Source organism: Osmerus mordax, chromosome 9, assembly GCF_038355195.1.
Source record: "Osmerus mordax isolate fOsmMor3 chromosome 9, fOsmMor3.pri, whole genome shotgun sequence".
NCBI classification, from domain to species: domain Eukaryota; kingdom Metazoa; phylum Chordata; class Actinopteri; order Osmeriformes; family Osmeridae; genus Osmerus; species Osmerus mordax.
The window spans coordinates 958,404-974,215 of NC_090058.1; the positions used below are offsets into that span (position 1 = coordinate 958,404).

General features: G+C 45.7%; 2 protein-coding genes across 3 annotated transcripts in view; both read right to left on the minus strand.

Annotated features, from left to right (window-relative positions):
- Positions 1-4,814, minus strand: part of LOC136949443 (pleckstrin homology domain-containing family G member 3) — a 33,289-nt gene extending 28,475 nt beyond the window's left edge. For both annotated transcript variants that reach the window (XM_067243735.1, XM_067243734.1), the window contains exon 1: positions 4,695-4,814. The gene's annotated coding sequence lies outside the window, so the exon portion shown is untranslated. The remainder of the gene's footprint in view (positions 1-4,694) is intronic.
- Positions 4,815-5,641: 827 nt separating this feature from the next.
- spint1a (serine peptidase inhibitor, Kunitz type 1 a) lies at positions 5,642-14,856 on the minus strand. The gene is made up of 11 exons (XM_067243826.1): positions 14,725-14,856; positions 14,052-14,506; positions 12,749-12,906; positions 12,222-12,363; positions 9,328-9,498; positions 8,979-9,023; positions 8,739-8,870; positions 8,539-8,589; positions 8,213-8,383; positions 7,763-7,822; positions 5,642-6,682 (listed from the first exon to the last, which is right to left on the minus strand). The coding sequence occupies exons 2-11, from the start codon at positions 14,458-14,460 to the stop codon at positions 6,501-6,503; spliced, it is 1,521 nt and encodes a 506-aa protein (XP_067099927.1). The 5' UTR covers positions 14,461-14,506; positions 14,725-14,856; the 3' UTR covers positions 5,642-6,500.
- Between the last annotated feature and the right edge of the window lie 956 nt (positions 14,857-15,812).

Below are 15,812 nucleotides of genomic sequence, written 5' to 3' on the forward strand. Positions count from 1 at the left end.
AAGGAAACAAGTTCATGAAAACACAGACTACTTAAGGGGTTGGGTCCATCATTTAAAATTCAACGGAAGTTGAAAAACTATCAGATTTCAAAAGGAGGTAGTGGGAACTTAAATATAGCTCACAGCTGACATTCCTTAGCAGCAGTTAGCTGATATTCAATACTCAATATCAATCAAGTTTGCGGAACGAGAACAATTCTAAATCACTGTTTTCGGAAGGCGGGGAGCATGGCGTCTTACAAATCCTTGAGTAAACAGTTTGAGCTCTCCGCTGATATGGAGGCCACTCTGCAAGTCGGCCACCTGTGCTGGAGCCAAACAGATGGGAGCATTTGTTCCCACAGCTGATGAGCATGTTCGCCTCAAACTCAACCTCTCATCTGGGAATCTGGAGCTTGTTGGCTAATGAGATACAGATGCAGCATTTCACTGTAGAAACTGGAATGGAGAACTCAATCTATCTCCCCATCAGATGATCTGATAAAACTGTTCAATCTCTCAGCAGTTTGCCTGATATAGGCCACTCCGGTTTGAATGCCAGCTGAAACCTTAGTTTGAAGAACAACACAAAGATTAGGATCCCTGATTCACCAGGTCAAGGACTTGAACTTGAAAAGAGAGGAACATTCAATCACCACAGCAAATGTCTCAAAATGCTCCACCCTGAAAACATGCCCACACGAGGGCAAACAAACACAACTTTACCTTCCTGTACTTTGGATCTTAGATGTTCCTCAGCACTCTTTTTTTAAGTGTTTTATTTTTCTATTTTCAAGGATTTCTAATGGTGACCACATACAAAACAGACATTTAAAGAAAGCAAAATAGGAAACACAAACATGAACCCAGACAGCTGCCAGACACACACACTAACTACTGCTCGCTCCCTGACTCAGCATCCTGTAAGGAGAAGATCCTGGGTGATGGCTCTCTGGGCGTTCTTCACCCTCGCCAGCTCTCTGTGTTACAGGAGAACTGAAAGCTTGGGTCTGAAGAGGAAGTGAGACAAGGTCAGACCGTCTCTCCAGGAAGGGACACGGAGGGCACAGGGGGGGATGGGAGGAAGTGACATCGTCCTATTCCCAAAACGGGAATTTCCCATTGTGTACCAGAAATAAAATCCATTACTGTCTTTAGTTTTTATTCACGAGGATCTATTTTATTTTGGCATCTCACTCCGTAAAAAACAGTGGGGAGTTTCTTGTCATTAATTCCAGCACGGTTTGGTGTACTGAAGTCCTTTTAATCATTCCTAACTAATCCTGTTTTTATAAGAAACACATGAAGGAAGTGACCCAGCGTGACATTCTCCCTCCTCCTCATCCCACCACAATCGCTCACTCAGAACCCAGAACCTTCCGCATATTACATGCAACAATTACCTTCCCAAATCAACCATTCACAGATGCGACAGGGACCAATTAAGCGTGAGCGAGAAGCTAAATTTAGTCCTTAGAATTGTTGTCCACAATCACAGCCTTCCAGTCCTCTCACAGCCAGAGAACACATTCCACATCCCTACCTCGGTCTGATTCCACCAGGGCCAGGAGGACTCTGGGAGTGGGACACGTGCCTCCACAGAGACCCCTCTCCCCAGAACATGGTCAGGGCTCTGGGAGTGGGACACGTGCCTCCACAGGGACACCTCTCCCCAGAACATGGTCAGGGCTCTGGGAGTGGGACACGTGCCTCCACAGGGACCCCTCTCCCCTGGACATGGTCAGGGGGTTTATAATCAGTAAGTGAACAATTTAAAACCCATACTGGCTTGCCAGTCTGAAGGCCCAGAGGTCTACAGACCAATGAAGAGTGACTGTTTTCTTATTTCAGCTTCGTGGTTGTGTTTATATATCCTGACCTCTAACTTACCCTCTTACACATGTCTACCCCCACAGAGAAAAAAACTTCTGACAAACAGCCATTCTCTCTGCCCTCGTTCCCACGTTACTCCTGCTGTCCCTCCCTCACACAGGCCGCAAGACACTAACAGCTTTTCATTCACTGGGGACAGGACAATAAACCAGGCGCCCACACATCTCACTCCAGCCCTCAGCTAACCAGCACCTCCATCACATCTCACTCCAGCCCTCAGCTAACCAGCACCTCCATCACATCTCACTCCAGCCCTCAGCTAACCAGCACCTCCATCACATCTCACTCCAGCCCTCAGCTAACCAGCACCTCCATCACATCTCACTCCAGCCCTCAGCTAACCAGCACCTCCATCACATCTCACTCCAGCCCTCAGCTAACCAGCACCTCCATCACATCTCACTCCAGCCCTCAGCTAACCAGCACCTCCATCACATCTCACTCCAGCCCTCAGCTAACCAGCACCTCCATCACATCTCACTCCAGCCCTCAGCTAACCAGCACCTCCATCACATCTCACTCCAGCCCTCAGCTAACCAGCACCTCCATCACATCTCACTCCCCATAGACCTTCACCATGTGAACGTCTCGTTTAGAACAACTGTCCTGAGCAGGCAGTCAGGTAGATCAGTAGGAGATCCAGTCCTCTGGACACCTACTGGAGCCTGTGGAGATAAACAGTACTGTACAAACAGGCTGCACAGACACCCAGAGCCAGAATGGTGTAATGGCTGAATAATCATTACCCTCAGAGGCAAAGAAACGATGGCTATTGTCACTTTAGCAGGAATGACCATCAACTGCATAGTAGGAGAGGGCATTTTAGACTGCATATGTCTCGCAAGTGAAAAGTCTTCACAATTGGAAACAAACAAAAGTAAGACTTGGGTCTATAAAAGTGATAAAGTGATGTATTATAGACATAAAGTGGAGAGTCTGTTCTCTATCATCTTCTATGGAGTTTCTGAGGGGAGAGATGAAGTGTGCGGGTCAGTGAAACGCAAGTCCTGACAGTAAACAAAACAGAACATTTGAAATTCAGCAATGCAGGCTTTCCACAGAAGCGTGACCTTTTAACGTCAGGTTTATGGGATGTTTGAGCCTTGTAGCAGACACTCACAACACTCCGCCGGCTCTCAAGAGCACTACATAAAACAAAACACACCTTCTCCTCTTTCAACGTTCGATAGTCTTGTTTTCTTTCAAGACTGACCTCTAACTCTGTCTGGATTTTGTCGCTCCATCTTGCAGAGGTTGTTGTAACTTTAAGGTCACACAAGTCAAGAACAGATAACTCGAAGGAAGCAAATGTCTTGAAACAGACAGTTCTCCACAGACGTTGCATTAGAGACACATTTCCAAATGTGTGTTTGCAACACAACATACCACCAAGATGTGATTACCATTCTCTCCATAAAGACAAGTGTCGACCTAATCCTGAGAGCATTCGATAAGCTTTCATGCCACGTCAAACTGAGCTAAGCTTGACTCCAAAAACACAGGTTGTTTGTGTTTATAGGCAGACTTGTAGGACACTCTTAAGGGATTTACTCTACACAGATATGAGAGCTTCAGTCACTTTGTGGGTGAGATAAAGACACAAGTTCAGAGGTGTGAAAGTCACTGGGTGCAGCTAAACCCGTGTCAGCGCCACAATCAGTCAGCAAAATACTGTCTTTCCTCTCGGTGCATCGCAGCATACAGTGCCAAATGGAAAGGGAACATTACAGTGTGCCAATGCCCAGAACAAGAAAGTATTCTTATCTTAATAGAACTAAAACACGAGCCCTGAGGGTCTTCTGGAGTGGGTTAGAGTGGCATGTCTGTGTCTATAGAGGAAACGTGTGCATACGGGGTCCAGTGAGGGTTTGTCTGATATGTCAGACAAGGATGTTTCACAAAGAGACAGACCTTTCATTAGCAACTGATTGATTTTGTTCCATTCTCTGTCAATGGCTGGTGGGGAAATTCTTTAAAACGATGAACAGCCTGCCGTTAGGACCTCCTCTCTTTCTCCCACTCTATCTCCCATTAGCAGAAGCAATTGGGTTTGCTAGGTCAAGTGAAAGAAATCTGATAAAAGAAGATGAATTACACATAAATAATGGGGGCTAAGAAGAATGATTCAGTAGCTTGGGATGTCAAGCTGCTAAACTCTGTTGTCCAGGCCACTCCAGGAAGAAACACCGACAATGATGCAGGTCACACAAGCCGATCAAAGTTCAGTCAACAGTGATACTTTTTAGAACAAACATCACTTATCTGCCCCGAAACTCGGTCCCCGCCATGGCCTCGAGCCTTAGCCCCGATCTAGCTATGGAAATATCATAGCTCTATTTAGAGTTGTTTGTAGCAGAATATTGGTCACTATCTACAAGGATGTGTCCGTACAGTACAGTAGCGACGCACACCTGGGATGTAGACGGGAAGGATCATGAATATTCACAGTTGTGATTGTAATAAAAGCCAACACCAGTCTATGACTTAACACGGGTTAACAGTTCAACATTGGACAGCAGGACCACATGTTTGACATGGCTGACCATAATATGAATTCAGCAGACTAAACACTGAGGAATGTCACACATTAACAGCTCTGCGGCCTTGATCGAAGACACTGATGGGCAGTGTAATGACAAAAAAACACGCATTAAAAGTGTTTAGCATTCTGAGAAAACACGCTAAAGTTTAGTTATATTAGTTCAAATTGGATATTCTTAAAACGCATTTCTGTATTGGCGGACGTTTGTCTACACCCTATATAAGTTCAGTTTTTATACATTTTAGTAATTTACCCTCAAATTGTGCCGCAAGACACTTACCCAATCTTGAGTTTGGAGGACACTCCGACCGCGCTATTCTTGATGAAAAATGTAGATAGGCCTACTTCTAAATCCCTGTTGCTCCGTTACTTTCCTCTACATTGTCCAACTAGATCTGAAATCCTTGTCCTGTCCTTTACTGACTTGCGAATCAGCTGCGAAAGCCTACGAACTCTGAACAGCGCTTGCCAAAGCCCGCCTACTTCAGTGTTTGTTTGGAGAACGCCAACTACGGCTCAAACGAACCCTGAAATGATTCATGCGCATTCTGCTCCCCCCCCCCCCCCCCCCCCCAAATAAGTTCATCAAACCATCTTGTTACGATAGCAACTCACAAAGTAAAACCCAAATAAATTGAAAATATGTATAAAGTTAATCCTTTCGTACATGAAATGCTTAATTCGCTTATATTACAGAATAGTCTCGTCTATTGATAAAAAAGGACTGTACCTTTTTACAAAATGAATGTGATTGTGTAAGTTTTATGCCCGTTACGACTATTTACAGTTACAGGTGAAGGGCTCTCAGTACCGTGAGTAAAAAGTAACCCAATGTGTCCCTCTGGTGGTGGAGCGTGGGACTGCAACTTAATCTGCTTCGCACCTGCAGCCTCCGTACCGGTACTGCAGGATCAATCCCCAGGCCTGCTCGAGACAGTCACACCCCTCCCTTTGGAACAAGGGATCAGGGATGACGTCAGGGGCCTGTTTTTTTTGCGCGACAGATTGGCCGTTTTCAAAAAGGGTAAAGTTATCAAATGTGTACATTTTACATACATTTTATAATACACACGACATAAAATGTATGATGAAACCTACGCCCCTGGATCACCAGGACAACCATGGCCTTTGATAGCCTGCAGTGAGGCAGTGAGGCAGTGAGGCAGGTGAATAAGATTAAGCCAAATGTGATGACATCATGTTAACTGTATGAATATCCTGCATAATGAAACAAGGACTCCAATTGTGTTTGTTATTTTCTAATTTATTTAAGAATTGAGGATTTCTAACTGAACAGAATCTCTAAATGAAATTTACAGCTATATACAAAAGCAAATAAAAGAAAGGTTGAAAGAATATATATATATCCCCAACTTAACCTACTTTCCCCAATTTTTCAAATGCAAATAACACATTAAACTACAAAATAAAACTCTTAAACTAAAATACAATATTACTTCCTCTTACTATTAAGACAAAGGGCATTATGGGAGTCAGGTGGCTGAGCGGTTACGGAATCGGGCTAGTAATCTGAAGGTTGCCAAGTTCGATTCCCAGCCATGCAAAATGACGTTGTGTCCTTGGGCAAGGCACTTCACCCTACTTGCTTCGGTGGGAATGTCCCTGTACTTACTGTAAGTTGCTCTGGATAAGAGCGTCTACTAAATGACTAAATGTAAATTTAAATCATGTACACCAGCACACATTCAAAGTAAAACAATGATAAACTCAAACTAAACTAAATTTAAAAACTTACCGAGCAACTATGGCAGGACGTTGGTTAATTATTACAGCACTTTACAAGAATCATGTCTACATCTGCATGACTATAACCTGACGTGCAAAACTCCTTGACCGACAACACGATTTCTACTGCATCAAAACACAAGCACAACATACGGAGTCACAAAGCCTAATATTTAACAGAAACCATTGCCACTTTGCTCAAAGAAAACTATGCGTATGAACATCAAACCTACTCAAAGTCTCTCAAATCAAACATATATGAGTGGAAACTGGGTTTGAACCATGATCCTGTTCCTCTGGAGCGGAGGGGAGCCTGCATTCGCTGCTGCGGGGTCAGGGGTCAGACAGGCTTGGTGGTGGTGTTGTACACCAGCCTCTGCGTGTCCTCCATGGTGGTGACCTGGGAGGTGGCAGGCCTCTGGTGCTGGGGCTGCTTCTTACTCCTCCCCTTCAGGAAGCAGTAGCACAGAACCCCCAGCAGGATGAAGATGGCCACGCCCAGCAGCACCGCGATCGCAACCACTGCAGAGACGAGGACAGGACAAACACACAACATCAGTCAGGACCTGCAGAGCACCGCGTCCTGCAGAGCACCGCGTCCTGCAGGGCACCTCGTCCTGCAGGGCACCTCGTCCTGCAGGGCACCCCGTCCTGCAGGGCACCGCGGCCTGCAGGGCACCACGGCCGGGCCACGGGACCTGGCTGTTTACGGGCCCATGAACAGCCGGCCCAGCATGCTCAGTTCCAGCATTGTGTAGTTCATGACTGCAGAACAGTACAAGCTTATAGACCCAGCAGGGCCTGGGGGAAGCAGAACAGTACAGGCCGCTAGACCCAGCAGGGCCTGGGGGGAGCAGAACAGTACAGGCTGCTAGACCCAGCAGGGCCTGGGGGGAGCAGAACAGTACAGGCTGCTAGACCCAGAAGGGCCTGGGGGGAGCAGAACAGTACAGGCTGCTAGACCCAGCAGGGCCTGGGGGAAGCAGAACAGTACAGGCTGCTAGACCCAGCAGGGCCTGGGGGAAGCAGAACAGTACAGGCTGCTAGACCCAGCAGGACCTGGGGGAAGCAGAACAGTACAGGCTGCTAGACCCAGCAGGGCCTGGGGGGAGCAGAACAGTACAGGCTGCTAGACCCAGCAGGGCCTGGGGGGAGCAGAACAGTACAGGCTGCTAGACCCAGCAGAGCCTGGGGGAAGCAGAACAGTACAGGCTGCTAGACCCAGCAGGGCCTGGGGGAAGCAGAACAGTACAGGCTGCTAGACCCAGCAGGACCTGGGGGAAGCAGAACAGTACAGGCTGCTAGACCCAGCAGAGCCTGGGGGAAGCAGAACAGTACAGGCTGCTAGACCCAGCAGGGCCTGGGGGGAGCAGACAGAATCAGTCCTGAGAGAAGGCCGACTTCATCAACACTAAAACATCTGTGACCAGCGGTGACCTCAGAAGCTCGAGGCAGAAGAATTGATTTCTAATGGTCAAGTTGTCAGGGTGTCCAAGGAGGACTGGAATTCAGGAGGACTTCAATGTTGAAGGACAAAGGACAGCACATTGACTTGTAGGAGGTGTGTTTCAGAGCAACAGCAACTCAACAGGAACTACTGACCTGACTTGTTATTATTGTTCTGGTATTCAAAGACCTCTTTTCTGGAGTAGACGTCTTGTTCTGTAGGCACATGGGAGATGTGTGATCGGGTTGTTTTTTCAAAGATAGTTTGAGACAAAATAATAATTTGTGTTTCGACACAATTTCTGCAAGTTCCTGGTACACCGTGTTTATTTTTAAGCTGCTGAAGGATCAAAGAGGTGTCGACTACTAGACAAGAAAAAAGACTGTCCATCCAAAACTCCCAATGCAAAAAAATATATTTTTCACTTTATAGTACATTTCATTCAATAATATTAATGCTATAATCATTGGCATTATTTAAACTACAATGTTTGAATGATTTATGTTGTCATCATGTCACCCCATGCCCCCCCAGGAGAGAAGGCCTAGACCTGCCCTTGCAGCTAGCATCACTACAGGCTGTACCTGTCAGGTGTGAGTGCTCACCTGTCACCGTCCTGCATGTCCTCATGCACGTGTCCTTGTCATCAAACCTGTTTTCGTTGCCTAGGCAACCGCCGTAGTTGAAGCGGTAGCATTTCTGGTGGAGAGGGTTGTAGTACCATCGAGTGAAACTGTCTCTGCAGTTGCCTGTGTCAGGAGTTTCCGTACAGCGAACTGATCAGGAGGAGGAGGGAGAGGAGGAAGATGTGAAGAACCGACCTTGCCTTAAAAGAAACGTAGCCATAGGCAGAGCTCCAAGCAGCACAGCGGTATAAAGCCAGAGTCATCCTGGAACCACAGCCCCAAAGCAGCAAGCCAAACCTTCTCACCTTTTTGTTCATCAACAGGAATCTGCAGGAGAATCTTAAACTTGTTATTCACTGAGAAAGAGCGGGAACAGGGCAGTTTAAAAACTGTACATTACTACACATCACTGGTGTACCACATGAAACCTGGAAATAAACATCTGCAGTTGAAGTTGAGTCTTGACAAGGTAAATAGCCATGCCGGTGAGCTTGCGGTAACTCACGGTACTCGCAGGAAGCCTCGTCTGAGCCGTCGCTACACTGCTCCACAGAGTCACACTGCAGCCCCGGGTCCAAGCAGCAGCCATTGGAGCAGTTAAACTGGCCTGACTCGCACGGCTTCCCACACATCTCGCCTACAACACACACACACACACACACACCATGAATGTTTCCCATAATTACTGTGGTGGCAAGGTGAAGTTGGTTGTGTTTCCACTCACTGTTTTCCACAGAAGCCTTACCTTTAGCTGCTGGTAGAGGCCCACTGCGACCAGAAAGGTGGTTTTCTACAACAGGGTCAACACACAGAGGTCACACCAACCTGCAGTTCACTCTCAAAATTTACAGCCAGTACCAAGTAAATTCCTTGTCGTGTAAACTACTTGGCTATTAAACTGTATTCTGATTCTGAAATATGGGTGGAAAGAGAGTGTGTGTGTGTGAATGTGTGTGTGTGGGTTTGTGTATGTGAGAAAGACAGAGGGTGTGTGTGTGTGTGGTAAAGCCAGAGGGTGTGTGTGTGTGTGTGTGTGTGTGGTAAAGCCAGAGGGTGTGTGTGTGTATGTGTGTGTGTGTGTGTGTGTGTAGTACCAGACATTCCTCGGCAGGCGTTCTTGCACTCGTCCTCGGTCATGTAGTTGTTTGCATTAGGCATGCACCCCCCGAAGGTGAAGGGCTCACACTTCCTGGAGGCGGCGTTGTAGTGCCACCTGGGGTAGGAGCTGCGGCAGGGGCCCACCTTCATGGGCACCATGCAGTGGTCTGGAGGAGCACACAGCAGGTCACATGATCACACAGCAGGTCACATGATCACACAGCAAGTCACATGATCACCGTGTATACAGTGATCTACATGCTACATGCAGTGGTTTGGAGGAGCACACAGCAGGGGAAATCATGGCTTTTAATGTTCACACAATCGTGTGCAAAATGCCTTGTTTGGTCATTATAACCTACTGTCTACAGATTGTCTACTGTCTGTAGACAGTCTACTGAGACAGGTCCAAAATAAATGTTGGCCAAAATCTTCTTGGAAAGTGAGATTAGTTTATCTGGTGCAGATAACCAGTGTGGTGGGTGGGTAGTTTTAGACCAGGTTAGTCAGAAAACAGATGAGACAACACAGAAGTGATACAGGAAGAGCCTATGTGCCAGCACACTTCAAAACTATGTGATTCATAGCTCTGAACTGCAGATCTCAGATGTTATCAGTAACGGCTTAATGAACAGCACAATACGTGAACAAGCAAGAATCCACAGACAAACCGATACCCAGCAATGTCTAAGACTACACTGGAACTACATCATGTGACTTGGATGAAAGGGGGGGGCTATCTGCCCACTTGAATTGTCCATCACAAACCTTTGTCAATTGTGATTCATGTAAAGAGGTGGCAATTGAGCTGTAAATGTTGTGGGCTGGCATGAAGGGCCTAGCTTGCTCCTTTCAGAAACATTCCTGACTCTCATCAGAGCAGGGGCTTGTTAATAGTTAAGCCAAATGAAAGAATGATCAAGTCTCTTCTCTGTCTAGGAGGTAGGAAATCATTGAAGCCCCACCAGCTATGAAGACTGAACACAGAGATAATTCAACAGCATCACCAACTGCCCCTTTAAGATCAACAGTGGTGCATATGCACTCTAAGCTGAAACCCAAGCTTAAACCAGACAGGCAGGTTTGGCTGTGGGGGAAGGGGGGAGGAGAGAAGGAAGGGGGGGGGGGGAGAGAGGGAAGGGGGGGGGGAGAGAGGGAAGGGCAGCCAGGAAAGAAAATCACAACCACAACTTGACTCTATTCCTGTTCCAGACAAAGTCCTCAGGTCAGCTGGACTAACCCTGAAAGCACCACTCAAGTAACTGCACCGAGCTTCCTGCCCTTCTGCCGTCTCCTCCCAGTCTGACGCTCACATGGTTATCCTCACCTGGTTATCCTCACCTGGTTATCCTCACCTGGTTAGCCTTGGGATGACAGGTTAGCATTCCTGTGTGGCGCTAGCCATGCTGTTTGATGCTCACCTGGTTAGCCTTGTTGTGACAGGTTAGCATTCCTGTGTGGCGCTACCCATACCGTCTGTCGTTAACAGCTAACCTGTCTAGCCCTACTGTGTGGCTATCAAGAACCTGAAAGTGGTGTGGTAACATTTAAAGACATTTGTGTCTTACACCCCAAAACAGGAAGTGGAACTCATTCAGAAATATTTCAGATTTCAGGCACAGCAACCAATGCCAAACAGACACACTGTTTCAAACCTCAATCCTCACATGCCAGTATGACAAGACAGAACAAGGTAATTAGGACATGAGTGAGTCTTTATCTGGAAATGTGGATCCAATCATCATCCAGTGAGGAATAAAGGAGACTTGTTGCGACAAGGATCACAGCCTTTTATTATGAAAAGCTGTGTAGGAAGAGATGCTTGTTAAAGCAACTCATGCAAATGCTGCCAGGGAATTCCATGTCATGTACTCAAATGAAACCCTTTGCAATCAACACTAACTTTAACAAGTTAAACCGGTAACAGCTGAATACTTCACATCAAAAATGTGTTTGAGATTGTAGAGACAATGTGCACATTTTGCCATGCATCAACTTTCACAAAGCCTCATTTACACTCACAGTGAGTTTAGGTGCACAGCATCGAGCGGCATCGAGCGGCATCGAGCAGCATCTGCTGGCAGCGCTGCTTCATATGTTACTTCAAAAGGTGAGAGATCGCTTTCAGATGTGTCACAGAAACATAAACAAGCCCGAGGACAGAAACAACTTGGCTGTGACTCAAGGTGAGTCACATAATACATGAGGATGATACTCTTCTTCATCTTACACTCACTACAGAAAGGGCATCATGCTCACTTTAATAAATATAATATCAAGAGAAAGTTCATTGTCCAGCTTTATGCTAGGGACAAACCCTAATACCTGGAGCTAGTGCCTGGGACCCATACACCAGAACGGTCTCACATTAGAACGAGACAGGATGCAAGAGACTAGAGCCGATTTATACTTCTCCGTTTTTACGGAGACGGACACAGGGAACGCCCTCTCCGAGCCCCTCGGAGAGCTCTACGTGCACCTCCTGATTTTCCGTCTGTCCGTCATTTTACATTTAGTCATTTATCAGACGCTCTTATCCAGAGCGATTTTACGGATTCCCCTTGGCTGTGATTGGTCCGTATTAAGAACCGCTTGCGTCAGGGGCAGAATCCTTTGACCGCCATTGCTGTAAGTTTTTACAATTCATATTTCAGCTAAACAGTACATGTAAATCAGCATCTGAATTAAAATGTGATGAGAAATGGGCAGTGTTCGGCCATTAGCAAACTAAACATCTGTGGTTTCTCATTTCCCTGCTGACAGTGTTCTTGTGGGCTGACTGATGCAGACACAGCTAAATCTGAAGCCACTGTCACCCATAACATCCCAACTTACCCAGCATGCAGTGCTGTTGTCTGGTTGAGGAACGCAGCCCTCTCACCAAACTCACCTTCAGACTGCTCTGGAGTCAGCACCAGGACTGTCACCACTGTGGAATCTGTCTGCCCGCTTGAGTCTGTGACAGTCAGCTTGAACTTGTACATCCCAGGCGTCAGGTTGGACACCGAGATTTCATCATCAAAGCTGGTTTTCTACCAAAGAAGGAAATAGGAAAGAATTAGTTGACCTTTGAATCAGAACTTTGGAGCGCTTAATGGTTGAAGTTTAATGTTTCGGGAGTCAGGTGGCTGAGCGGTTAGGGAAGCGGGCTTGTAATCAGAAGGTTGCCAGTTCGATTCCCGGCCGTGCCAGATGACGTTGTGTCCTTGGGCAAGGCACTTCACCCTACTTGCCTCGGGGGAATGTCCCTGTACTTACTGTAAGTCGCTCTGGATAAGAGCGTCTGCTAAATGACTAAATGTAAATGTAATGTAAATGTTTCGAGGGGTGTTTTTCCATGATGGGTTACACACTATCAGAGTATGCATACAGCTGATTTGTCAGTGTAGTTCTTAACAGGCATAAGGTGACCCCCACCTCCATGACGGCAGCAGAGTCTCCAGCCTCCTGGTGCCACTCGAAGGAGGCCAGCTCTTTGTCGTCTTTGCTCTTGACCCCGTTGAGAATCAGCGTGTCCTGAGGCTGGACCACGCGGTCCTGCCCCGCGTCTGCCAGGGGGGGGAGATCATCCTCATCTGGGGGAGGGACACACAGCATCACGTTAGGGATATGACATGTGATGTGATGATGTTAGGGATATGTGACGATGTTAGGGATATGACATGTGACGATGTTAGGGATATGACATGTGATGATGTTAGGGATATGTGATGATGTTAGGGATATGACATGTGACGATGTTAGGGATATGACATGTGATGATGTTAGGGATATGTGATGATGTTAGGGATATGACATGTGACGATGTTAGGGATATGTGATGATGTTAGGGATATGACATGTGACGATGTTAGGGATATGACGTGACGATGTTAGGGATATGTGATGATGTTAGGGATATGACATGTGACGATGTTAGGGATATGTGATGATGTTAGGGATATGACATGTGACGATGTTAGGGATATGTGATGATGTTAGGGATATGACATGTGATGTGATGATGTTAGGGATATGACATGTGACGATGTTAGGGATATGTGATGATGTTAGGGATATGACATGTGATGTGATGATGTTAGGGATATTACATGTGATGATGTTAGGGATATGTGATGATGTTAGGGATATGACATGTGATGTGATGATGTTAGGGATATTACATGTGATGTGATGATGTTAGGGATATGACATGTGATGATGTTAGGGATATGACATGTGATAATGTTAGGGATATGACAAGCTTACGAGAGAAGTTTGATGCATGAAGCTAGATAGCGTGATATTGTACAGACGACATGATAACTACCTGTGGGGACATAAGGCTGCTAGTACAATACAATACCATGCATTGTGTACCAGGCATTCTGAACACTGCACTGCTAAACTGGATAGGACTTTTGTTCCTTAATTTTCCAAACCATAAACTCCCAAGAGAACTGTTTTCTCACACATTCCCCCCTCCCTCCCCTTCCTCTGTTTAGGAGCTGAAACTGAACACTGTAAAAGGAGGGAATGATCTCTGGCCTGTGTAGACATGTCAAGTATAGGCCTTGCTTCATCCTACTTCTCAGGAGTCTGTCTGTCTGACAACAAAACAGTTCAGAAAATAACTTTCCCTTTTCACACTGCTTATGTTCCAGGTGTAGGTTTGGTTGTGGATATTGTGTATTCCATGAACGTGGATCAACATAATTTTTGGTATGAATAAATATCTTACTGGGTGGCACTTTATCTGCGAGGTGACTCTCATAAACGGTGTCTAGGATGTAGCTTATGTATCCAGTCTTCTTGACAAATCGACAGACGTATTCCTTCTTGTATAGGCAATCAAAGAGAAAACACGACTTGATGAGACCCTCCTCAACGGCACCTTCCATGAAAGCAACATTGCACTTCGGGTCTTTACAACAGGAACGGACGCAATCCTTGTAGCGCTGAACTTTTGGTGAGGCGATAAATGTGGCACCGTCGTTGACTGAGTCGTCTGCGTCGAGAATAAAATTCTCACGACCCTTCTTGTATTTTTCTAGACATTGTTCCCCGAAATCCTGGGCCTCCGAACAGCCAAGAAAAAATAACTGAAGCAATACAAAGGCTGCTGATAATCCAATTGGAAAATAAGTCATAGTACAAATCCAAAACAACAAATCCACAAAGATATTCCACTGGTATCTGAAATAGTAAAAAAATGAAATGGTATTTCAAGAAGGTTTGGGACAGAATAAAATCTACAAAAGTGAGTTTCTTTACTTGTTTTAAGAAAAGGCAAGTATCAAAACACATGTACACCGATTCATTTAGTTTCACAAGTCGTCCTATCGAAATCTTGAGAAGTAGAAACAAATTCGTATAATGTTGTCAAACAACCAAACACTTAGGTGGTTACTTACCTCCAGTTCCAGTTTAATACAAAAAATTAGGAGTTACCTAAATGTAGGCCTACAAGTCTTCATAGATTCTAAATTAACGCTAGGAATGGTTTTCTATTTCCTCTTTAGGTGTGTCTCTCTCGACCAGTGAGTTACCTGTGAGAGATACAGGAAGTGTAATTCTACCCCAGCAGCCTACGTCGGATGTGATGACTCAATTTCCAGGAAAAGTGCCACTCCTATTCATTAGAATCAGAATCAGAAATGGTGATGAAAGACAAGGAATTTACTTTGGCAGGAAGGTGAATACATTCAACATATAGGAATAGATCTTAAATAAGTGGTGTAAATTTACTGTATGGAGTAGACTATTAAAGAGTAGACTATAAAAAAAATCAATAAGGGTATGCTGTAATATTGGTCAGATGTAGCCTCTCAAAAATCCCGTATTTATAAATAGCATGATCAATTATATTTATGTATAAATTAGCTATTGTTTTACGACGTTAATGGTGCAATTTTGAGAACAGTTTGTGTGCTTGATATAGAGTTTAGCTGACTAAAATAACTGGTAGGCATGAGACTATTCAAATATTTAGGTTTCTTCGTTCTTAACATAAAACATTATTTTAGATAAATAAAGATGTAAAGTTTGCATTACAAAAAATATTAGCATCTTTGTCATGGCTTCTTCTCTACACCATATATTTGCCAATTCTGTTTTCAACCACAAGGTGGCAGTCTCGCGTTGGTTTACAGGAGCACGACAAGGGCCGTGCAGGTGTTTTCCATACCGTCAATAATGTAGAAATTTACCTCAGAAAAGAGACCCTCATTCTGGCTAGTCCAGACGTTAGTAATTTCACACACACACACACACACACACACACACACACACACACACACACACACACACACACACACACACACACACACACACACACACACACACACACACACACACACACAGGGAGGGGTGTAGAGGGAGGGGTGTAGAGGGAGGTGGAGGGTGTGGAGGGAGGTGGAGGGTGTGGAGGGGTGTGGAGGGAGGTGGAGGGTGTGGAGGGTGTGGAGGGGTGTGGAGGGGTGTGGAGGGAGGTGGAGGGGTG